This window comes from Trachurus japonicus, chromosome 18 (genome assembly GCF_045865225.1).
Source record: "Trachurus japonicus isolate A0001 chromosome 18, Traja_1.0".
NCBI classification, from domain to species: domain Eukaryota; kingdom Metazoa; phylum Chordata; class Actinopteri; order Carangiformes; family Carangidae; genus Trachurus; species Trachurus japonicus.
Window position 1 is genome coordinate 1,795,571 of NC_140924.1, and position 24,473 is coordinate 1,820,043.

The window sequence follows — 24,473 nt, forward strand, 5'->3', positions numbered from 1 at the left end:
TCTCGCGCTGTCACCGGCGGCTCAGTTTGATTGAGACAAGATGGCGGCAGCAGCAACAATGATGCCGAACTTCGGCCAGAGAGTTTCTTCTAGCAGCGACCTGGTTCCAGAGTGGACCAGCCAGGAAGTCAGCACCGGGGTGAGTAGACCGGGTCAGAGCGGGGCCGAACCGAGCCGAACCGGGCCAGAGTGTGTCCCGGAGGAGGGTTTAAATAGAGAAAACAGCGGCTGAATGAGACAGCAGTTCTGTAGCTAGCAGCTAGCGGTGGCTAACGCTAACAACGGTCCATAGATATATGTCAGTATATGTATCTATGACAACGGTCCATCCACTGGTCCGAACTGAACCGAACCGAACCGGGCCAGAGAGTGTCCCGGAGGAGGGTTTAAACAGAGAAAACAGCGGCTGAATGAGACAGCAGTTCTGTAGCTAGCAGCTAGCGGTGGCTAACGCTAACAACGGTCCTAACAACATCCACTGGTCCGGTTCGGACGGGAACAGAACCGAACCAAACCGGACTGGATAGGACCCAGTTTCCTCAGTAGAATCTGAATCTGAAGCCGTTAAAGTGAACGTTAAGCCGCCAAAAGCCAGAGTTGTAGCTAGTTACAGTGGTGGAGCGGAGGAGCTAAGTGTTGCTAATGCTAGCAGCTCCATCCTCAGACAGTGAGCCGCCGAATACAAACACTGCAAAGTGCACTAAATCAAATCAAAAGTGTAAAGACTGTATATTCTCTTCAATCTGCTAGAATTTGATACTGGTTCTGCTAAAATTTCCAGAGTTATTGGGCTTTTTGTTTAGCTGTGCATCCAAAAAAGCGCTGTGAAACCAAGACAAAAGTGCAGCCAGTAGCCTATCTGTAGCTAATACCGAGGTAAAGTGCAGCATCTGTAGCTATATCTGCACCAAAACCAGGGGAAAAGTGCAGTATCTGTAGCTAATATCAAGGTAAAGTGCAGTATCTGTAGCTAATATCAAGGTAAAGTGCAGTATCTGTAGCTAATATCAAGGTAAAGTGCAGTATCTGTAGCTAATATCAAGGTAAAGTGCAGTATCTGTAGCTAATACCAAGGTAAAGTGCAGTATCTGTAGCTAATACCGAGGTAAAGTGCAGTATCTGTAGCTAATATCGAGGTAAAGTGCAGTATCTGTAGCTAATACCGAGGTAAAGTGCAGTATCTGTAGCTAATATCAAGGTAAAGTGCAGTATCTGTAGCTAATACCAAGGTAAAGTGCAGTATCTGTAGCTAATATCAAGGTAAAGTGCAGTATCTGTAGCTAATACCGAGGTAAAGTGCAGTATCTGTAGCTAATATCAAGGTAAAGTGCAGTATCTGTAGCTAATATCAAGGTAAAGTGCAGTATCTGTAGCTAATACCAAGGTAAAGTGCAGTATCTGTAGCTAATATCAAGGTAAAGTGCAGTATCTGTAGCTAATACCAAGGTAAAGTGCAGTATCTGTAGCTAATACCAAGGTAAAGTGCAGTATCTGTAGCTAATACCAAGGTAAAGTGCAGTATCTGTAGCTAATACCAAGGTAAAGTGCAGTATCTGTAGCTAATATCAAGGCAAAAGTGCAGTATCTGTAGCTAATATCAAGGTAAAGTGCAGTATCTGTAGCTAATACCAAGGTAAAGTGCAGTATCTGTAGCTAATACCAAGGTAAAGTGCAGTATCTGTAGCTAATATCAAGGCAAAAGTGCAGTATCTGCCATAAAACGGTAGCATGACAAGCCAGACTATATCATTAAAATGTGTATATATATATATATATATGCACTTTATGCCCTTTGGTTTGCACTTGATCTGCTTTTTAAACTTGGATGTTTTTATACTGAGATCTGCTTTTTAAACTTGGATGTTTTTATACTGAAATGCCTACTTGCTGCTGCTGTTGTTGTTATATTATCGAATGTTATTTATATTTACAATTATATGAGGGACAGCACAGTCTGGGGGGTGTAGTCAGGACTTCATTTCACTGCTTGTTGTAAGTGTACACTTTAACTTTGCATGTGACAAATAAAGAATCTTGATCTTAAAAAAAAAAAAAAGTATATATCCACCTACGGAGCAAATATTTGCTGCCGCTAGGGTGCGTCTAGATTTCTAGGCTAATAAGATGGTCATAAAGACAAACTACAAACTACATTTAATTCAGTCCACCTTTATCTAATCAATCATAGACATGGTAGTTATTCACCATTTGATGCTTCAACCTGACAATGAGAAACAGAAACAGCAGTTTTTCTCAGCAGTGTGGCAGCAGTTTACCTCTGTAGGGCAGAGAGACGGAGCGGTACCGGTACCAGAGAGGGTCCAGTAGGATGTAGAGTTAATCTGCTCTGTCTGTGTATATTTATATGTATATATTTGTCTATAGACGACCATCATGGCGGTGGAGTACGATGGAGGAGTGGTGATCGGAGCAGACTCACGCACCACCACAGGGTGAGAAACTACTACACACTGACTACTGACTACTATCTCTCTTCTCTCTCCTTCCATCTTTATCTCTTCTCTCCCTCCCTCCTTACATCTTTCTCTCTCCTCCCCCTCCCTCCTTCTCTCTTCCCTCCCTCCTTCTCTCTTCCTCTCTCCCTCCTTCCATCTTTCTCTCTTCTCTCCCTCCCCCTTCTCTCCCTCCTTCCATCTTTCTCTCTTCTCTCCCTCCCTCAATCTTTCTCTCTTCTCTCCCTCCTTCCATCTTTCTCTCTTCTCTCCCTCCTTCCATCTTTCTCTCTTCTCTCCCTCCTTCCATCTTTCTCTCTTCTCTCCCTCCCCCTTCTCTCCCTCCTTCCATCTTTCTCTCTTCTCTCCCTCCCTCCATCTTTCTCTCTTCTCTCCCTCCCTCCATCTTTCTCTCTTCTCTCCCTCCTTCCATCTTTCTCTCTTCTCTCCCTCCCTCCTTAACTCTTCCTCTCTCCCTCCTTCCATCTTTCTCTCTTCTCTTCCTCCTTCCATCTTTCTCTCCTCCCTCCATCTTTCTCTCTTCTCTCCCTCCCTCCTTCTCTCCCTCCTTCCACCTTTCTCTCTTCTCTCCCATCATTCTCTCTTCTCTCCCTCCTTCCATATTTCCCTTTTCCTCCCTCCCTCCCTCCTGCTCTCATCTTTCTCTCTTCCCTCACTCCTTCCATCTTTCTCTCTTCTCTCCCTCCCTCCTTCCATCTTTCTCTTTCCCTCCTTCCATCTTTCTCTCTTCTCTCCCTCCCTCCTTCCATATTTCCCTCTTCTCTCCCTCTTTCTCTCTTCCCTCCCTCTTTCTCTATTCCCTCCCTCCACCTTTCTCTATTCCCTCCCTCCATCTTTCTCTCTTCCCTCCCTCCATCTTTCTCTCTTCCTCCCTCCTTCTCTCTCCTTCTCTCTCAATTTAAAAACAGTCAATGTCAATTCAACAAGCTTTATTGACAGGACTGTGTTGTACATTATTACCAAAGCATTAGGACAACAGAACGATAACCCTAACCTCTGTCTTTCTCTCTCTCCGTCTTCTCTCCGTCCATCAGTGCGTACATCGCCAACAGAGTCACAGACAAACTGACTCCCATCCACGACAAGATCTTCTGCTGCAGGTCAGTGCTTCATCATCCTCATCCTCAGTAGCTGGTTCCCATGGAGACAGACTGATTGATTGATTGATTGATTGATTGATTGATTGATTTGGATCCCCATTATCTATGGCAATGCCAAAGCTATTCTTCCTGGGGTCCATACAACATATTTACAATGTATTAATGCAATTTACGTCCCATACTTTACAATCCATGTTCAAATACAACATAAAACACAAGGAAATACCAACAGATACACAACAATACACAGACAATACAAGACAGCTCCCTATAGGTCAGCAGTGGTACGTAGTATTTACATATCATGATGTCAATACATGTCTACATATATCATATATATACAGTATATATTGGTCACACAATAAGTTTCAATAGCCCATTGATCAGGGTATCCGCAGGGTCTTGAAAAGTATTAAAAGGTGATAAATCAATTTTGGGAAAATTAAGACCCTTAAAAAGTATTAAAAAGTCTTTTCACGACTTTATAAAGTCTTAAATTTTGAAGGAATCAGAGTAGTGTAATGGCACTCGGATTCCGCCCAAGTCTAGCGAGTACTCGAGTGCTCGGATATCGGCTGCAGCCCTACTACTAGAAACAAAATCAAATGAGCTGAGGCACATGTCATGACTGTCGTGATTGTAGTTTTTGTTTTTGGGGAGTTGAGCAATATTTCTTTTTTGATAAACGTTTCCTTTTATTTATTATCCCAGCCTATTTTGAATTCTGTTGGTTTACAGCAGTGGTTCTCAACGTGGGGTCCGGGGACCCCCAGGGGTCCTTGAGAGGGTTGAAGAGGGTCCCCAACTTTTTCTTGAAATTGTTAAACTTTTTTTTCTTTGAGAATATATAGCCTATATATTAGATTTCTTTAAACTTATTTTTTTGAGAATTTTACCACTTTTTCTAGATTTTTTTTAAAACTTTTTTTTTTTTTTAGAAATTTTACCACTCTTTTCTAGAAAATTTTAAACTTTTTTTGTTTGATTCTTGGGAGAATTTTACCACTTCTTCCTAGAAAATGTTTGAAGGTTTTTGGAGAAATTGTACCACTTTTTTCCAGAAATTTCTCCATAATATTTCCAAAAATCCACCACGCCCTTGGCCCTAATTTGAATGCAGAAAACTTTATTCAGTCTCGGAACAAAAGGTGTTTGCTTCAAAATTTTGTCCAATGGGGGTCCGTGGTCTAATTTGTGTCAATTTAGGGGTCCTTAATGTGAAAAAGTTTGTGAACCACTGGTCTACAGTCTTAGGGGCCGTGTCCACCAGACGCGTTTTCAGCGCTCTGGGCGTCTACTTTCCATTCAAACCCTATTGAGTTGGGCGCTCACAGCCACTAGCCCGGAAACTGCTTTTCCACTAGCCCTAGTACCTGGTACCATTTTTAGTGCAGTGCCGCGCCGCGCCATGCAGAGCCGAGCCGTGCCGCGCCATGCAGAGCCGAGCCGCGCCGCGCCATGCGGAGCCTAGCAGTGCCGAGCCGCGCCGCGCCACGCAGAGCCGAGCAGTGCTGAGCCATGCGGAGCAGTGACGAGCCACGCCGCGCCATGTAGAGCCGAGCAGTGCCGAGCAGTGCCGAGCCGTGCCGCACCATGCAGAGCCGAGCAGTGCCGAGCCGTGCCGCGCCACGCAGAGCCGAGCTGTGCCGAGCCGTGCCGCGCCATGCAGTGCCGAGCCGAGCCATGTAGAGCCGAGCCACGCCGAGCAGTGCCGAGCCATGCCGAGCCGCGCCATGCAGTGCCGAGCAGTGCCGAGCCATGCTGAGCCGCGCCATGCAGTGCCGAGCAGTGCCGAGCCACGCCGCGCCATGTAGTGCCGAGCAGTGCCGAGCCGCGCCGCGCCATGCAGAGCCGAGCAGTGCTGAGCCGTGCCGTTAAAGTTAGTTTCTCCTCAGAGTGACGTCCAGGACGCTGTGAAGATAAAAGTTACTGACAGATGATCTGAGGAGATAGACTGACCAGCTGGTCAAATAAGAGAAACATCCTCCAGACTCTGGATGACAGAGGTTTAACTAGACTGTAGGGATGACCCTCCAAAAATCAAAGCTTCATTCGTTGCCATGGTAATCGATCATGAAGTCCGTGATCGATAGTTTTGTTTTTTTCTTCCTTTTTTCCTCTTTGACACCGGTTCTCATCAGCAGTTGTTACATTAAAATGAACAGGCTGCTTGGCATCCTGCAAACCTGCCTGATTTTGGAGACATGCAGTGTTTGTTATTAGCTACTTTCATTATTTCCGCTTCGATTATCAAAATATGGTAATCGGGTCAGCCCTACTAGACTGTAGAGGAGTTCATGTTCATGGTCAACCTCCCACTGTTAAACAGCCGGCTACACTCAGGCCGTAGAGCCGGTCGTCCAATAACCAGAGGGTTGGCGGTTCGAATCCCGCTCTCTCCCAGTCTCTGTCGTAGTGTCCTTGGGCAAGAAACCTTACCCACTTAACCTTGTGTTAGGGGTGGGCGATATGACGATATTAGATCGTGAAGTGATTAGAGCGTGTAGACGATCTGCCAAAGTGCAGAGATCGTAGGATTGTCAGGGGCACATTCTATAAATTGCAGTTCTATGCTGATGCACCGACGCACCAGACGTATTACATCATCAACCTGAACGACCAATCATAGCGAATTATACCCGCCTCCTTGTTCGTGTGTGTAGCGGAAGTCGCATGGAGAACCATGGCTGAAAGCCAAAGCAGGAGTTGGTCGCTTTTTTTTTTTTTTTTTTTTTTAAACAGCGTTTCACCATCTCTCATCTCTGCCAGTCAGCCCCTCCACCTGCCGCCTACACAGACACACACACGGACCTATGACACAGACGCATGGATAGTCCGACTAACGACCCCTCTAACCGCCCTCCTAAATAAAAGCTACCTTTTGTGCATTTTACTTGCACATGTTGGCAAAACATGTGCAAGTAATGTTTTGCCATTACTTGCACGTGTTTTGCAAGTAATGCAAAACATTACTTGCCCCGCGGGAGGGTTCAGAAGGGGCCGGTGCCGTGTGATTTGGGTGGCAGCCGTGGGCGGGGGCCCCGGCGACCCAATCCTCGGACAACGACTCTGGCTTTAGGGACATGGAATGTCACCTCGCTGGGGGGGAAAGAGCCCGAGCTCGTGCGGGAGGCTGAGAGGTATCGGCTAGAGATAGTCGGGCTCACCTCCACACAGCCTGGGCTCTGGAACCCAACTCCTGGAGAGAGGCTGGACTCTCTTCCACTCTGGAGTTGCCCACGGTGAGAGGCGGCGAGCTGGTGTGGGCTTGCTCATAGCCCCCCAGCTCAGCCGCCATGTGTTGGAGTTCTCCCCACTTAACGAGAGGGTCGCTTCCCTGCGCCTTCGGGTCGGGGATAGGTCTCTCACTGTTGTCTCGGCCTACGGGCCGAACAGCAGTGCAGAGTACCCGGCCTTCCTGGAGGCCCTGGGAGGGGTGCTGGAAAGTGCTCCAACCGGGGACTCCATCGTTCTGTTGGGGGACTTCAACGCTCACTAGGCAGCGACAGTGTTACCTGGAGAGGTGTGATTGGGAGGAACCTCCCCGATCTGAACCCAAGCGGTGTTTTGTTATTGGACTTCTGTGCTAGCCACAGTTTGTCCATAACGAACACCATGTTCAGGCATAAGGGTGTCCATCAGTGCACGTGGCACCAGGACACCCTTGGCCGGAGGTCAATGATCGACTTTGTAGTCGTGTCATCTGATCTCCGGCCGTATGTCTTGGACACTCGGGTGAAGAGAGGGGCTGAGCTGTCAACTGATCACCACCTGGTGGTGAGTTGGATCCGCTGGCAGGGGAGGAAGCTGGTCAGACCTGGAAGACCCAAGCGTATCGTGAGGGTCTGCTGGGAACGTCTGGCAGAATCCCCTGTCAGGGAGGTCTTCAACTCCCACCTCCGGGAGAGCTTTGACCGGATCCCGAGGGAGGCCGGAGACATTGAGTCTGAATGGACCATGTTCTCCACTTCCATTGTTGACGCGGCTGTACGAAGCTGTGGTCGTAAGGTCTCCGGCGCCTGTCGCGGTGGCAATCCCCGAACCCGGTGGTGGACACCAGAAGTAAGGGATTCCGTCAAGCTGAAGAAGGAGTCCTACCGAGCCTGGCTAGCTCGGGTCTGGGAAAAGTTCGGGGAGGCCATGGAGGAGGACTACCGGTCGGCCTCGAGGAAATTCTGGCAAACCATCCGACGCCTCAGGAGGGGGAAGCAGTGCTCCACCAACACTGTTTACAGTGGAGGGGGGGAGCTGTTGACCTCGACTGGGGATATCGTCGGACGGTGGAAGGAATACTTTGAGGATCTCCTCAATCCCACTGACACGCCTTCCGTCGAGGAAGCAGAGGCTGAGGACTCAGAGGTCGATTCATTCATCACCCAAGCTGAAGTCACTGAGGTAGTCCGGAAGCTCCTCAGTGGCAAGGCACCGGGGGTGGATGAGATCTGCCCTGAGTACCTCAAGTCTCTGGATGTTGCGGGGCTGTCGTGGCTGACACGCCTCTGCAGCATCGCGTGGCAGTCGGGGACAGTGCCTCTGGACTGGCAGACCGGGGTGGTGGTCCCTCTCTTCAAAAAGGGGGACCGGAGGGTGTGTTCCAACTACCGGGGGATCACACTCCTCCTCAGCCTCCCGGGGAAAGTCTATTCCAGGGTGCTGGAGAGGAGAATTCGGCTGATAGTCGAACCTCGGATTCAGGAGGAACAATGCGGTTTTCGTCCTGGCCGTGGAACACTGGACCAGCTCTACACCCTCCGCAGGGTGCTCGAGGGTGCATGGGAGTTTGCCCAACCAGTCCACATGTGTTTTGTGGACTTGGAGAAGGCTTTCGACCGTGTCCCACGTGGCATCCTGTGGGAGGTGCTCCGGGAGTATGGGGTCGGAGGCCCTCTGCTGAGGGCTGTACGGTCCCTGTACGACCGGAGCAGGAGCTTGGTTCGCATTGCCGGCAGTAAGTCAGACCTGTTCCCGGTGCGTGTTGGACTCCGGCAGGGCTGCCCTTTGTCACCGGTTCTGTTCATTATTTTTATGGACAGAATTTCTAGGCGCAGCCAAGTGCCGGAGGGGGTACGGTTCGGGAGCCACTTGATTTCATCTCTGCTTTTTGCAGATGATGTGGTCTTGTTGGCTCCCTCGGGCCAGGACCTTCAGCATGCACTGGGGCGGTTTGCAGCCGAGTGTGAAGCAGCTGGGATGAGAATCAGCACCTCTAAGTCCGAGGCCATGGAAAAAGGTGGTTTGCCCCCTCCAGGTCGGGGGAGAGTTCCTGCCTCAGGTGGAGGAGTTTAAGTATCTTGGGGTCTTGTTCACGAGTGAGGGGAGAACGGAGCGCGAGATCAACAGGCGGATCGGTGCGGCGGCCGCAGTAATGCGGTCGTTGTACCGGTCCGTCGTGGTGAAGAAGGAGCTGAGCCGAAAGGCAAAGCTCTCGATTTACCGGTCGATCTACGTTCCCCCCTCACCTATGGTCATGAACTCTGGGTCATGACCGAAAGAACGGGATCCCGGATACAAGCGGCCGAAATGAGTTTCCTCCGCAGGGTGGCGGGGCGCTCCCGTAGAGATAGGGTGAGGAGCTCTGTCACCCGGGAGGAGCTCGGAGTAGAGCCGCTGCTCCTCCCTCGGGAGGTGTTCATGTCCCACCGGGAGGAGACCCCGAGGAAGACCCAGGACACGCTGGGGTGACTACGTCACTCTGCTGGCCTGGGAACGCCTTGGGGTCCCCCCGGAAGAGCTGGAGGAAGTGTCCGGGGAGAGGGAAGTCTGGGGATCCCTGCTCCGACTGCTGCCCCCGCGATCCGACTCCGGATAAGCGGATGAAAATGGATGGATGAAAATTATGTCTAAAAAATTATCGTATTTATCCAATAGGCCCTAAAAAGGAAGAAAAACTTTAAAACCACTTTCGGTATTATTCGGTTATTCGGCCAAACGCTTTGATTTTATTCGGCTTCGGCCAAAGATTTGCTATTCGGTGCACCCGTAGTGATCGTGAACGTCACTCTCCATCCATCACTAGCACATCTAACGACCAATCAGAGGTCAGAACAGGATAAGTCGTCCCTAGCAACGGGGTCGACGCTCTCTCTGCTGTTAAAGTGTTTTAAATGGACGTGTTAGTTAGTCTCTGTAGTCATGGATACAGAAACACCTGGCAACCGTCTCCATGGAAACACACCACCACCATGGACATCCCATCATCTCTCTCTCTCTCTGTGTAGGTCTGGATCGGCTGCCGACACTCAGGCCATCGCCGACGTGGTCACCTACCAGCTGGGCTTCCACAGGTAACCATGGCAACCTGACATATATACATACAACTGTTGATGTTAGTTTTTATTAGTTTCAGTCTCATTGATGCTCTTTTCTCTGGTTTAGTTTCAGTTTAAGACTTTCAGTTTTGTTTCAGTCCTAGTGAGCCCTGACTATTATGGTCTGGCTGTAGTCCGTGGTGTTAATCTCTAGGGCTGGGACGATATGCTTTTCTCCCAATTTGATTCTTCTATGATTTTTTTTGGGATGGCGATTCTACGATATTGCCGGTTCTCTCTATGATTTTTAGTCTTTAGCATTTTTAACATTTATCTGCACACAAATACTGTAGGAGCCTATAAATGAACATACTCCATTATAAAGTGAACTTAAACCCTTTTCAAAACCTGGACTCTCTGTAAAAAAGGCGAACAAATGCACATTGCACAATATTTTTAAAATTTCACACAAAAAATTTGAATTTTGATGAAAAAAAAAGATTTTGGAAAAAAAAAAAGCTTTAAAAATCGTCAAAAAAGATATATAAATATTTATGTGGATGGATTTTTTTCTCCCACCCCTAGTAATCTCTCTACTAGTGATGTCACGGTCACAGTGATATGTAGTGATGGTTGTCGTTGAGTAGCTGCTCCAGTGGTTCAGTCTGGTTCTGGTTGTGTTTCTGACCCGTGTGTGTGTGTGTGTGTGTGTCTGTGTGTGTGTCTGACTATTATGGTCTGGTTCTCCCCTCTGCAGCATAGAGCTGGACGAGCCCCCCCTGGTGGAGACAGCAGCCAACCTGTTCAAGGCCAGCTGCTACCGCTACAGAGAGGAGCTGACTGCTGGCATCCTGGTGGCCGGCTGGGACCGGCGGAGGGGGGGTCAGGTAACACTACATCCCATAATATACCATAAGATACTATAACATACCATAATATACTATAATATACTATAATATATACTAAAGAGGAGCTGACTGCTGGCATCCTCGTGGCCGGCTGGGACCGGCGGAGGGGGGGTCAGGTAACACTACATCCCATAATATACCATAAGATACTATAACATACCATAATATACTATAATATACTATAATATATACTAAAGAGGAGCTGACTGCTGGCATCCTCGTGGCCGGCTGGGACCGGCGGAGGGGGGTCAGGTAACACTACATCCCATAATATACCATAAGATACTATAACATACCATAATATACTATAATATACTATAATATATACTAAAGAGGAGCTGACTGCTGGCATCCTGGTGGCCGGCTGGGACCGGCGGAGGGGGGGTCAGGTAACACTACATCCCATAATATACCATAAGATACTATAACATACCATAATATACTATAATATACTATAATATACCATAATATAATATACACTAAAGAGGAGCTGACTGCTGGCATCCTGGTGGCCGGCTGGGACCGACGGAGGGGGGGGCAGGTAACACTACATCCCATAATATACCATAAGATACTATAATATCTTCGCGTCGGGCCGAACAACGCCCCTTAGCCGTGGTATAATGAGCATATACCACGGCCTGTCGTGATATATTGCTTTTATAAAACGGTTACGAATAAAGGCAATATAAAAGAGGGATACGCAATCAATTTCATGTAGTTTTATTCAACCAGAAATACATATTATTCAATAAAATAGCCTCACTGTGAAAAAAATAGTCCCACCTCTCCAGACGTTAGCTCCAAGTAGCTCTGCATCTCGTCTTTTCCTCCGCTGCTTTTTTTCAGGTGAAAGTCACTGCTCAGTCCCCTCTACCATTGTTAACCCTCCCCGCAGGTGAAAGTTCACCTTAAACATGTGAATTCAACTACTTTAGTCCATTTTTTAACATCGTAAAAACATCAACTGTCTTTGGCTACGGACTGCAACAGTCCGTTGTCATGGATACATGACAACAACTTCCATTCAGACCAGTCATACGTGCCTGACGCGGAGTGATAGCCTACGCTGTGATAAGGCTTTAGAATAGTAGCCGTGGTATATGCTCAATATACCACGGCTAACAACCAATCAGATCGCCGGATTTCACCTTTCCGTTTTATAACATACCATAAGATACTATAACATACCATAATATACCATAATATAATATAATATACACTAAAGAGGAGCTGACTGCTGGCATCCTGGTGGCCGGCTGGGACCGGCGGAGGGGGGGTCAGGTAACACTACATCCCATAATATACCATAAGATACTATAACATACCATAATATAGGGGTGGGAGAAAAAATCGATTCACATAGATATCGCGATATCTTTTTTGACGATTTTTAAATCGATTTTTTTTTTCAAAAATCGATTTTTTTTTTTTGAAAAAATTTTTTTTTGAAAAATTTTTTTTTTTTTGAATTTTTTTAAATATTGTGCAATGTGTATTTGTTAGCCTCTTTTACATACAGAGAGTACAGGCTTTGAAAAGGGTTTAAGTTCATTTTATAATGGAGTATGTTAATTTATAGGCTCCTACAGTATTTGTGTGCAGATAAATGTTAAAAATGCGACTAAAAATCGAGAGAATCGGCAATATCGTAGAATCGCAATTTAAATCGAATCGGCATCCAAAAAATCGTAGAAGAATCGAATCGGGAGAAAAGCATATCGTCCCAGCCCTACCATAATATACTATAATATACTATAATATACCATAATATAATATACACTAAAGAGGAGCTGACTGCTGGCATCCTGGTGGCCGGCTGGGACCGACGGAGGGGGGGGCAGGTAACACTACATCCCATAATATACCATAAGATACTATAACATACCATAATATACCATAATATACTATAATATACACTAAAGAGGAGCTGACTGCTGGCATCCTCGTGGCCGGCTGGGACCGGCGGAGGGGGGGGCAGGTAACACTACATCCCATAATATACCATAAGATACTATAACATACCATAATATACCATAATATACTATAATATACACTAAAGAGGAGCTGACTGCTGGCATCCTGGTGGCCGGCTGGGACCGTCAGAGGGGGGGGGCAGGTAACACTACATCCCATAATATACCATAATAAACCATAATATACCATAACATACCATAACATACCATAATATACCATAACATACCATAATATACCATAACATACCATAATATACCATAACATACCATAATATACCAGTGTTTCCCCTACCGTTCTATTGGCGGCCCGCCCCCCCTGAACGGGCCCCCGCCCCCCCTGAAAAACGGGACATCTAGGAGCCAGTCGCGGTCAAAGTGGACCTGTTGGTCTGATGATCAAACTGTAGAGCGCTCCACCTGAAGCACCCAAGCTGCCCAAGCAACCAAACGGCGCTATTCTCCCTCTGCCATCTGATTTTTAAATACCAGCGCTCACGCCGGGTACACACCGGGCGAGGAAGCGCCGCGAATCAGATTCACCGCGGCGTGCACCTCCGCCAAAACTGGCGATAAAAGCACCGCTGTTTCACTATTTTAACTCATTTACAGCTGCGTCACCTTTACTTTGAAAGTCCAGTGGAGCTGGATCAGAACGGAGCGTTTGTACGGAGGGAGAGATCAGCTGATCGCTGCTGCTGACTTTCTCTCTGAGCGTCTCCGCTGAGTCTCCGCCTCCTCACCCGTTGAGCTGAGCGTCAGGAGCTCATTATATATTAGACTATAGCCTATATCTTATTTTGTATACAGTCAGTCACCACTGAAAGAAGTTGTCCACTCACAGCAGGACAGATGGATAATCGGTAAAGTTAATAATTTAACTTAATGTGGCCATGAATAAATCAATTTCGATGTTTTGCCTGTTATATTTCAGTGTTGCCCAAACGCAAATCTTGAATAAGTCTTTGTTGCCTTTGTACAGAGACAATATGAGATTTGCTTGTAGCCACAGCACCTAAAAAACCCACTATTTTCATACGCACACTCAATAAAACACACACTCGTAGGCCTATGCTATAATTTCGATCAGTGAAATATATTAACAATTATTAATTAATTATTATTATTATTAATTATTAATTAATTAATTAACAACAATATAAAATAACAAATACTAGAGGCCAATGTGTGTAGCCTATTTGTGTTTATTTAATCCAAACAGAGCGCGCGAGAGATGAACACACACCCCTTCACATACAATCCCCCCCCCCCCCCCCCCCGGACTCATCGACCCCCACCCCCCCCAGGACAAAACGGCTAGGGGAAACACTGATATACTATAATATACACTAAAGAGGAGCTGACTGCTGGCATCCTGGTGGCCGGCTGGGACCGGCGGAGGGGGGGCAGGTAACACTACATCCCATAATATACCATAATATACTATAACATACCATAATATACTATAATACACACTGAGGAGTGGGGGGGCAGCTGTGTATTCATGGGTTGCAGTGACGTCACGTCGAAGGGACCGCCGCCATATTTGTGTCCGATGTGACAGGTCTCCTCATATGACAGCATCAAACCGCTGGATGGAAATGACAGTTTCTTGACAAAAGGACAGGACCGCTGTTTGCTCCTCACCCTCCTCCTGTCGACTCGTGTGCAGTTGTTTTCAACGAGCTTCTGATAATCAATCAGTAGATTGATGAATTATCATGTAAATGTTACGATGTGGACATTTATGTCGTCCTGTCTGTCATAAGAGATTACGATACGGGACACGTTTGTGTCAGGGACTCGCGGTGGCACAGACACAGCTGGTCACAGCTGTGACACTGCGCTGGCCCGTCCGCTCTGTCCGCTCTGATCGCAGGTTTGATTCCAGCAGCGGTGAGGGAGGCAGAGAGCCTCCACTCTCCCTCTAACGAGCTACAAGTCATTTTTCTAACATCACAATTAGTCTGAAGCTGGTAAAAATGAAACATAAGGTAAAAATCCTGGATAGTTCTTCTGCCCTGCTCCGCTGATCAGAGCGGCGTCCCTAGCAACGGCCCGTTTTACTTAGCAACGGTCTGTTATACAGAAATAAAAGACCCTAAATGCAGAATCAGTGAGTAATTAATAAGAAAAGGCGTGTTTCCACTGCAGGAACTTGGGGGTAATTTTACGGGGCCAGCCCCGTAGGTGCGTGTTTCCACTGCAGGAACCTCCCCCACAGGGCCATTTACAAGAACTTTTACAGGGGCCAACGGAGTACCTACTCCAGGGTAGGTACTCCGTTCGGCCCTGAAAAGCTCCTGGGTGGGGCTCGAGGTTAACCCAGCGCTGATTGGCTAAAGCTAGAGCAGCTCTGACGCTACCAGAAAGCACCAAAACAACCGGCATTTTTAAAAGGGGGAGCAGAAGGGGAGCATTAGCCTAGCAGACACCGCTGTAAACAACAAGAAAACAGCAGGAAGATGTACACAAATGGACCGACGATGAGGTGCAGACATTGATGCAGTCTACAGCACCGAGGAGATTCAGAGGGTTTGAGTCATCGCGGCCAAATGAAAATACCAGCGCACCTCGACACACTGGGGATCCATCACGCTGCAAAACAATGCTGTGAAAAGTAAAAAAAAAAAAAAAAAAAAAAAACTCTAGCAGGATTACAATCAGCGGCCATGTGCACAAACACACAAACCAGAAACGCGGCTACCGCCTCAGCTCCTTCCATCCTTCTCCTTCTCCGTTGTTGTTATGATTTTTGTGCATGTGCTTGTGACCCGCCTGGGTGACGTCACGGTCCAAACTGTTGCACAGCGATTAAGCAGCGATGGAAACTCATGACGTGGCCGCGGGGTCCGACTCTGCAGCTGAAACACGGCCACTGAGAGGCCGAGTGAGAGGACGGTTCCTGTAGAAGTTCCTACCCCCTCCCTTTACCAGGAACTCCTGCAGTGGAAACACGGCTAAAGTAATCAAAATGCAGAATTCAATATATCCATGTTATTAAAAAAAAAAGTGAATCCCCTCTTTTTGTGAGACTTGTCACAGCCCATGCTGCCACTGATAGACTGCCTGCAGTCAACCATTTATTCCGCCTATCCACAAGTTTCCGAACGTCATCTATGGTCAAAACTGGCTTCCGGTTTGCCGGTTTGGTGGAATTTTACGTTTACGTTTCCATGGTTTTCAGGCGTTGTCATAGTTGCGGTAAACGCATGGATCTATTAACGCTGGCTTTTAACACAGATGTCAATTTGTGTTAAATAATATCCAATATCCACTGTTAAAAGCTTCTGTGATGATCCATGCGTTTTACAGATTTTCATTGGGGGAAAAAAAAAATGCATGCATGCAATCCATGCATTTACCGCGGCTACTGAAACCATGGAAACGTAAACATAACATTCCAAAACCGGCAAAACAGGCTACGTTTTTGACGTTCGGAAAAAGGTGGATAACTTTACGTCTTTTGGGATGGAATAAAACTGCAGTCCGGGGTTTCTATGGCGACTGCTATCACAGTCAACAGCACAATATAATCCTGGCATCTTTCAAATAATGTCAATTTTGGGTCCCTTGCTGATTTGCTCCTACTACTCCACTTGTTCAGTAACGTGACGCTGTGATCTGAGCCCAGATCGACCTGATTCAGACAGAAACACAGTGACGTCATGTCAATCTAATGAACAGGAGGGATGATGTAGTGAGCTGGTTATATGAATGGACCCTGGGCTCGAGGCTGAGGGCTTCTGTCCGTCCTGTTGGGGTTTATTGTTGGGGTCTGTCCCTCACCGGCGGTCTGTCTCACAGGCTCACCGGCGGTCAGTCTCACAGTGTCAGGGAGCAGAGACATGACAGTCCCCGCTGCAGTCACAGTCCCTCACCGCTCCACACCGCGGACCCCCACCCCACCCCGCCCCACCCGCCGCCGTCACTCACCCTCATCTACTGTGTTTATTGGTGATAAACGGGCATAACGGTAAAACCCGACCGACTTGTTGAAACTAACTAGTAAAGTTGTGTGTGCAGAGCGATCTGGCTGTGTGTGTGTGAGTGAGAGTGACTATGACGGAACGTGTCCGACGGGCGACAGGGGAGCGGAGGGGGGGGGGCGGGTGTAAAAGTAGGCTAAAACATATCCACCTTATTCCTGGGGTCGTTACTGTAGAAACGGTTATGGGTGGAACTTCCGGTCAGCACCGGAAGTAGCAGTGAGCCATTGGCTAACAGCAGTGGTTGCTAGCGGTCTTCATTACTGTTAGCGGGTTATTTGAAAGTTTTCACATTGTTTTCTGTTTTCTTAGTTAATTCGGTAGATGAGGTAATTCATGTAGTGATAATAGATCGGTTATTGATCCATGGTGGTGAGCCTCGTAATTAAAAAGTCAGCTCGAGTGAAGAGAGGGAGTAGCACTGTTTGGTTGACCCGTCTGCAGCTTCTGGGGGCTGCGGGTGGAGGACTGGACTGTGTTGGACGAGTCAGACCAACAGGTCCGCTTGGACCGCGGCCACTCGGACCAACAGGTCCGCTCGTACAACGTAACCTGGGCAGGAGACCGAGAAGTGGACGGGGCTGAACCGGGAGAGAGGCAGCCACTGGGCGTGTGTGTGTGTGTTGTGACGGGAGTGAGGGGGCGCGCCGCCCGTCACAGAGGAGAAATGCATTGTAATGAATGTAACAGCCCCCCCTCGAGATTATTGTTATTCTGACACATGAGTTAAATAACAGCTGTGTTTGAAACCACGCTGCGGTTCGTAATCGCGGTGCAGAAGAGTGAGTTTGGAGCTGACGAAAGGAGAGAAAAAAGAGAGTCGGTGGGAAATGCTCTAGGGCTGAAACGATTCCTCGAGTAATTCGAGTACCTCGATTACAAAAAATGGTCCGAGGATTTTTTTCTGCCTCGAGGAATCGTTAATTTAATTGTAGTTCAAGCGGCCGCACGGACTTTCAATGTGGCACAACGTGCGCCGTAACGTAACCTATGAACGTAACCGTGCACGCCCCCCCCCCCCCCGCGCGGCCGTTCGCCGCGGATGACGGCGGAGATGGGGAGGGGGGCGGCGGCGGCGGCGGCGAGGCGATGGCCGCGATGACGGGGGGACGGTGGCGAGTGGCGACAACACAGCAGAACAATCCTGCCTAGGAGCTATCCATGGTTAGGCTACTTAACCAAAGTCTCTTGAAATATCAAACAAAGGAAAGGACTATGGACTGTGGAAGTTTGAATGGCCAAAATACTTAAGTTATCATGACGTGAACCATCTGTTGCGGTGAGACCGTTGATTAGGTAGAAACCTTAACGGGGGGGCGGACGTGGGTGTTTGACTGAGGGAGAAAAAGGCGACAAAAAGACAGAAAATGTCTCTATAGGCACTCTAGTTGTAACACGGCCCTTGCATACCACAGCAGCACGTCTTCCATGTTGCAGCATCTCCACAGAAAACATTTTTGATATCTTGAAAGTAATTTAATTTTATTTATTTTTGATATCTTGAAAGTAATTTAATTTAATTTATTTTTATTTGTGTTTTATTTATTCTTATTTATGTTAGCAGCAGTCGCCTCTTTAGTAATGTTTCAAGACCAGAAAATACTTGCTTGTGAATTTAAGAAATAAAAACAGTTGATTCTACAAAAGGAAACCAATTGGTCATTCATTATTGAGTGAAATATGTTATTTTCTCTTGTGTATTCATAATTGCTCTTTAACCAAGCAAAAATACGTTTTATCCGATTACTCGATTAATCGATGTAATTTTCAGTAGAGTACTCGATTACTAAAATATTCGATAGCTGCAGCCCTAAAATGCTCATTGATTAGAGAGACAGCGATCAGCTCCGCGGTGCTGACGAACCCGCTTCAATATGACAAACTATGACTGTGATTAAAAGAACCTAAACCAAGTGGAGTAGAGCTGAGCTGTAACTGTGTAGTGGAGAAGGGGCAACAACACACGCTATGCGCACACACGCACACGCGCGGTCGTCCCCTCAGATGCGGCTGCATCTCTCCAGGACACTGGTGTGTGTGAGTGTGAGAGAAATAAAAGCTGTGACTTGCTTGGGCAGACGTTGTTTGGTGTCACCCGCTGATTTGCACAGGTACATAAATATCTAGACCCCGAATCTATAAGACTATATGTATAAAAATATGTATAAAAAATTGCGTGTATCATTTAGGGGTTTTTATATCCCTAAATGATACACGCAATTTTATGTTGTTTCATTCCGTGTAAACGTTGTGTACACTGACACACCCCTCTGTATCAAAAGTATAGGTCTTTATGATTAAAATAAACTAAATGGATTTTTTTTTTACTACAACTTTGTTGGTTGGACACTCGGATGTGTCTGTGTGTGGTCTTATAATAGATCCATGGTGAGAACCTACAGTAAAATACTCCCCCACCACCACCACCACCATCACACACACACACAATCCCTGAGAGCAGACAGTAAAGAGCTGGGTGAGTGAGAGAGAGACCCCCCCCCACACACATATGCATTTCTTTATAAAAGAATAAAAAGAAGAGAATGTGTTTTAAAATAAAATTATTCCAACTTATATGAGGCAACTTTCCAGAGCTAGCAGATAGCTCGTAGCCTCAACAACTGAAGCAACCAAGTTAACAAGTAGCTAAATATGCTACTGTACATTATCTTTTTATCATTGGCCACTTTTTTAAGTCGTCCTCACACCTCACAATATTAGTAGGCAGCGGTATTATGATATTGTCTCGTTTGAGTTGTAAAAGGTGGTGTTTTATGTCTCTAACGCTCGCAGAAAGACTTCACATATAATACCTCTTCCGAAGAAAACATGCCCTAAAGAACTCGGTGATTATCGTCCTGTGGCCTTGACTCCTATTGTCATGAAGAGCTTGGAAAGAATTGTGATTCAACAGCTCACCAAGTCTGTAGACGACAAACTGGATATCTTCCAGTTTGCGTATAAGAGAAATCGTAGCACAGAGGATGCAGTTGTAACATTAATACATCTTATATTGAAACATCTAGACAAGCCTAAATGTACAGCTAGGGCTCTCTTTTTTGATTTTACATCTGCATTCAATACAATTCAGCCAGAACTTCTACTGGCAAAGATGATTCAAATGGAGATTAATCCTCATCTAGTTCACTGGTACCATTCATTTTTCACGAATAGAAACCAGATAGTTAAAGTTAACCAGACATACTCATCTTCTATTGTTACTAACTCAGGAGCACCTCAGGGCTGTGTGAGCTCTCCGTTGCTTTTCACACTTTATACTGATGATTGTAAAACAGAATGTCCAAATACTTTTATTTTGAAATTTTCAGACGACACTACACTGTTGTCTTTGTTGAGCCCTGAAGATGATCCTTGTGTTCATCAGCATGCTACAGACAGATTAGTGAAGTGGTGTGAAAACAATTCACTCATTATTAATTCAAAGAAAACAAAAGAAATCATCTTCGGTCTCCCAGTGGGTTCATACCCTCCACCAGTTACTGTACATAATGCTGAGATTGAACAAGTTTCCTCCTATAAATATCTGGGCATCTACGTGGACGCTACTTTGTCCTGGAGTGTACATGTAGACTTTATTTGTTGCAAAGTACAACAACGTATTTATTTTTTGAGAAGATTGAGGTCATTTGGAGCAAACAAACACATCCTGTTATTATTTTTTCAATCTATAGTGCAGAGTGTTATGCAGTACGGAATTAGTGCCTGGTTTAGTTGTTTGTCTGTCCAACTTAAAACCAAACTAACCAGACTGCTACATATCTGTTCAAAGATTGTGGGTCAAACTTTGGAGTCACATTTTCAAGCAGCATAGCTACACTAAAAGAATGTTGTCTCTTGCAAGTAATATCTCATCTGACCCCTCTCATGTGTTATTCGAGGAATATCAGCTTCTGCCATCAAACAGAAGGTTTAGAGTTCCACAAGCTCGACTGAACAGGCTGAGGAACTCTTTTGTCCCTCAGTCTGTCAAACTGTTAAATCAGAGTTTGGTCTCTAAATAGACCCTAAGGTTCATGTACAGACTGAGCACTGGCTGTTGCACCAAGACACTTTGTAATGTTGGATTTATGTTGTGAGGAGTTAGGAGGTAGTTTGTGTTTTTCTTTAAATGTGAGGGTAACATTTATGCTTTCTGTAAATGTATGTTTTTTGTATTTTGTATTATTTATGTGAAACTGTGGACGTCATGGGACGCAAGACAAATTTCAGAAGTGATCTGATAATTAAAGTATAATCTTAATCTTAATTAGCCCGTACTGTTAGCATGTAAACAAACGCTACTTCCGGTTCGCACTGGAAGCTGCGCCCATAACTCCCGCAAAGCATCATGGGGGCTAGGAATAAGGTGGATTAAACTAACTGAAAATTCAACCACACATAAGTGCTACTGGTCATATAATCAATTTTAGACATTAAATTACTTTTATTTAATATTTAATCCTTATCTCCTGTATAAGTGCATTGCATTTTTTCATGACGGTATTGAAACTGATACCGTTGCTATTTTTAAACACCTGCAGTATACGGTATTAACGTAATACCGCCCAAGCCTACCACACGCAGCACTGAAGCCTGGCATCTCATCTGCTGGTAGCGTTCAGTAGAATCTGTGTTTTGGGAGTAGAACCAGCGTTTTTACAGTAAAATATGCCTCTAAGCCTCCTGGTGTATCACAGCTACATGTCTGACCCCCCCCCCCCCCTCTCCCCTCCCCCCCCCCTCCAGGTGTACTGCGTTCCTATTGGAGGGATGCTGGTGAGGCAGCCGGTGTCGGTGGGGGGCAGCGGCTCCACATACATCTACGGCTTCATGGACTCCAACTACAAACCAGGACTCACCAAGGACCAGTGTCTGGAGCTCACTGCTACAGGTGGGTGGACTGATGCTGCAAGGCATGCTGGGAGATGGAGGCGGCTGCTGCAAGGCATAGATGAGAGCAGCAAGTGAGGCCACGCCCCCATTGCGGTGAAAACAAACTGCTGGTTTTGACTGGCGGTAAATACAAATCCCTCCGTAGTCCATCTTGATTTGGTCTGGAAACCTGCTGCAGTAGCTAACGTCTGTCAGGCAGACAGCTATATCACCTCGTTTTACCCCAAAAAATAAAGATTTAGGGAATATATGTCCATAAATCCTACTGGAGAATGAGCCCAGTCAGCGGGGAGAGGTGAGGTAGGCTATGTAACGCTGAGTGAAACATGTCAATCAACTGTCACCGTAGAGCAGCGGTTAGATCAGTTACCTCGGGTGCAGGCGGCCAGGGATCAAAACTCGTAACATTTGAATTTTTTTTCCCCTTGTATATTAGCCCACACATTATGTACAGTTTTAGAATGGGCTTTTGGAAAATTTCAGAATAACATTAGTGGACCTTCTGAATGGCGGTCGCCCCCCCTGAATGGTTTACCACACAAACACATGTGGACTAGCCGGTAGGGATGGGCATTTGAAGAAATCTTTTTGATCGATCTTCGGGAAAATTAACGATCAATTATCGATTAATCGTTAATATTAATATTAATATTAATATTAATATTCATAATTAAAAACAAAATGCGTGCAGCTATGGCGTGTGCCAGTAATCCGGGGCAGTCCCCGTGAAGGAAGAAGGTCAGACAACAACGTACGGACGTCTGTGTGCTTGTGCTTCACCTGTAGGGACGGTGCCGGTGCCGGCATTTACAGTGTAAAAAAAAAAAAAAAAAAAAAAAAAGCACGGTTGCGCTGCCTGGCTCGCCTGCAGCTGAGCTGTCAGAGCAGCTCTGCTGTCCCTCTCTCTTCAGCCTCGTGTTTGGCTGCACTTGTACGAAAGAAATCACAAGCACTTTCATACTGTGAAAGCGTGTGTTTTATTATTATTTCTGTAGCCAACACACCGCGGAGCGGCGCTCTGATCAGCACGGCACAGAAAAGAGAAACTAACTATGCAGGATATTTACCTTAAGTTTCATTTTAACCGTCGTTAAACAGCTTCGGACTAATAGTGATGTTAGATAAATGACTTGTAGCTTGTAACTTACAGAGAGAGTGGAGGCTCCTTCCACACCGCTGCTGCAACCAAACCTGCTGATCAGAGCGGGCGGAGCCGCGGAGTCACAGCTCTCGTCTGCTGCACCGAGTCCGCGACACAAGCGCCCCGTCATATTTGTAAGGGATAATGCCCGACGAGGTGTCCATTATCAGAAATTAATGGACGACGCGGAGGCGTGAACTGTCCGACGCGAAGCGGAGGACGGTTGCTTCCGCGAAGTCCATTAATCTCTGATAATCAGACACCTCGAAGGGCATTATCCCGCTTATACCATGGTCACTTACGAGATAAATACATGTTAAATCATTCACTCATGATTTAATGTTGTTTTTACCGTTCAAATCATACGTCTTTCTTTCACAATAAGCGGCTGAGCCCAGCGGACTATTTAATAACTCTCGTCGGCGATAAAAGAGAAAAAAAGAGGGACCCGCTGTGACCGCAGCGTGTTGCCATGGTGACTCTGCCACAGCCTGGTAGTTGATCAGTGAAGGGAGGTGAGGTGACGGCTTAAATGTTACGGTGACACAAAGTTTTTCAGAGGTCCAGTGCTTCTTAAGTTACCGCTGGTGTGTTTACAGACTCCAGTGCCGTGATGCGCTGAAAAAAAAGTTGTTATGGTCCGAGTGTCCGTTGCCGTGGTTACTAACAAGCGTTTGAGCCAGCGCAGTAATATTTAGAACGTAATCAGGCAATTTGACCGGAACATCTTTATGGGTGTCCATTATCACCCAGCAGCCAATCAGAATCGAGGATTCACCCAGACCATGGTATAATATGAATTATTTCACTCTTAAACCATGTAATAATAATAATCGACCTGTATAATAATACTTTTTTATAGAGTTTATTGGTTGTCATGGAGAAATAAACCCGGGGTTTATTTCTCCATGACAACCTCTGCCCTCTACACGATCCCTTATAATAAATCGATAAAAATTTTCTGTGATCGATAAAATTCTTAACGATCAATAATCGATCATCGATTAATCATGCCCATCCCTACTAGCCGGTCCGTTCTTCATACGGCCTGAAGCCATAAATCTCTTCTCTTCCTGTCCCACTCTCTGAAGGGGAGGAGGGAAATCTGATGTTTTTTTTAAGTTGTTCAATTAACAATAAACCACACAACAACAACTCTCTGGCGTTGTGGTTTTTTGTATCAGCGCCTATGGAACACACTGAGGACTTGTCCTTTGTTTTCAGCGGCGAGGGGGCGTGGCCTTTTACGTGATGTAGAGTTACTGTCTTCTATGATCTGATCCCATCTCAGAATCTGGTTTTTAGCTTTGAAACAACTCGTTTTCATTTGATTTGATCCGATCCATTATCTTTTTGAACAACTGGACCCTGCTGCTGCTGCAAGGCATGCTGGGAGCTGTGGTCTGCTGCTGCTGCAAGGCATGCTGGGAGCTGTAGTCTAACCTGTCTTTGTCTCTCTCTGTCCCTCAGCTCTCTCTCTGGCCATGGAGCGCGACGGGTCCAGCGGCGGCGTGGTCCGACTGGCCTCCATCTCCGAGGACGGAGTGGAGCGCCGAGTCATCCTGGGCAACCAGCTGCCCAAGCTCTCTACACACTAAACACACACACACACACACACACACACTCTGTGGAGTTAACTGTTAACCTTCTGTTGTCAATAAATAAAGCTTTGAGTCTTTCATCCACTGCTTCTTTTTTTATTTTATTTTTTATTGACAACAAAAGTATAGACCCTTCACAGATTGTA

The 24,473-nt window shown here is 46.3% G+C and overlaps 3 protein-coding genes across 3 annotated transcripts in view; 1 reads left to right on the forward strand and 2 right to left on the reverse strand.

Annotated features, from left to right (window-relative positions):
- Positions 1–24,473, reverse strand: part of LOC146968260 (beta-enolase) — a 471,092-nt gene that overhangs the window by 217,384 nt on the left and 229,235 nt on the right. The window lies entirely within an intron of this gene.
- The window catches only part of LOC146968272 (trafficking protein particle complex subunit 1-like), a 70,748-nt gene that overhangs the window by 10,307 nt on the left and 35,968 nt on the right, over positions 1–24,473 (reverse strand). The gene's annotated exons all lie outside the window — the stretch shown is intronic.
- On the forward strand, positions 13–24,407 carry LOC146968273 (proteasome subunit beta type-6-like). Its single transcript, XM_085760195.1, has 7 exons — positions 13–139; positions 2,386–2,453; positions 3,509–3,574; positions 9,793–9,858; positions 10,580–10,709; positions 21,439–21,583; positions 24,197–24,407. The coding sequence occupies exons 1-7, from the start codon at positions 41–43 to the stop codon at positions 24,322–24,324; spliced, it is 702 nt and encodes a 233-aa protein (XP_085616321.1). The 5' UTR covers positions 13–40; the 3' UTR covers positions 24,325–24,407.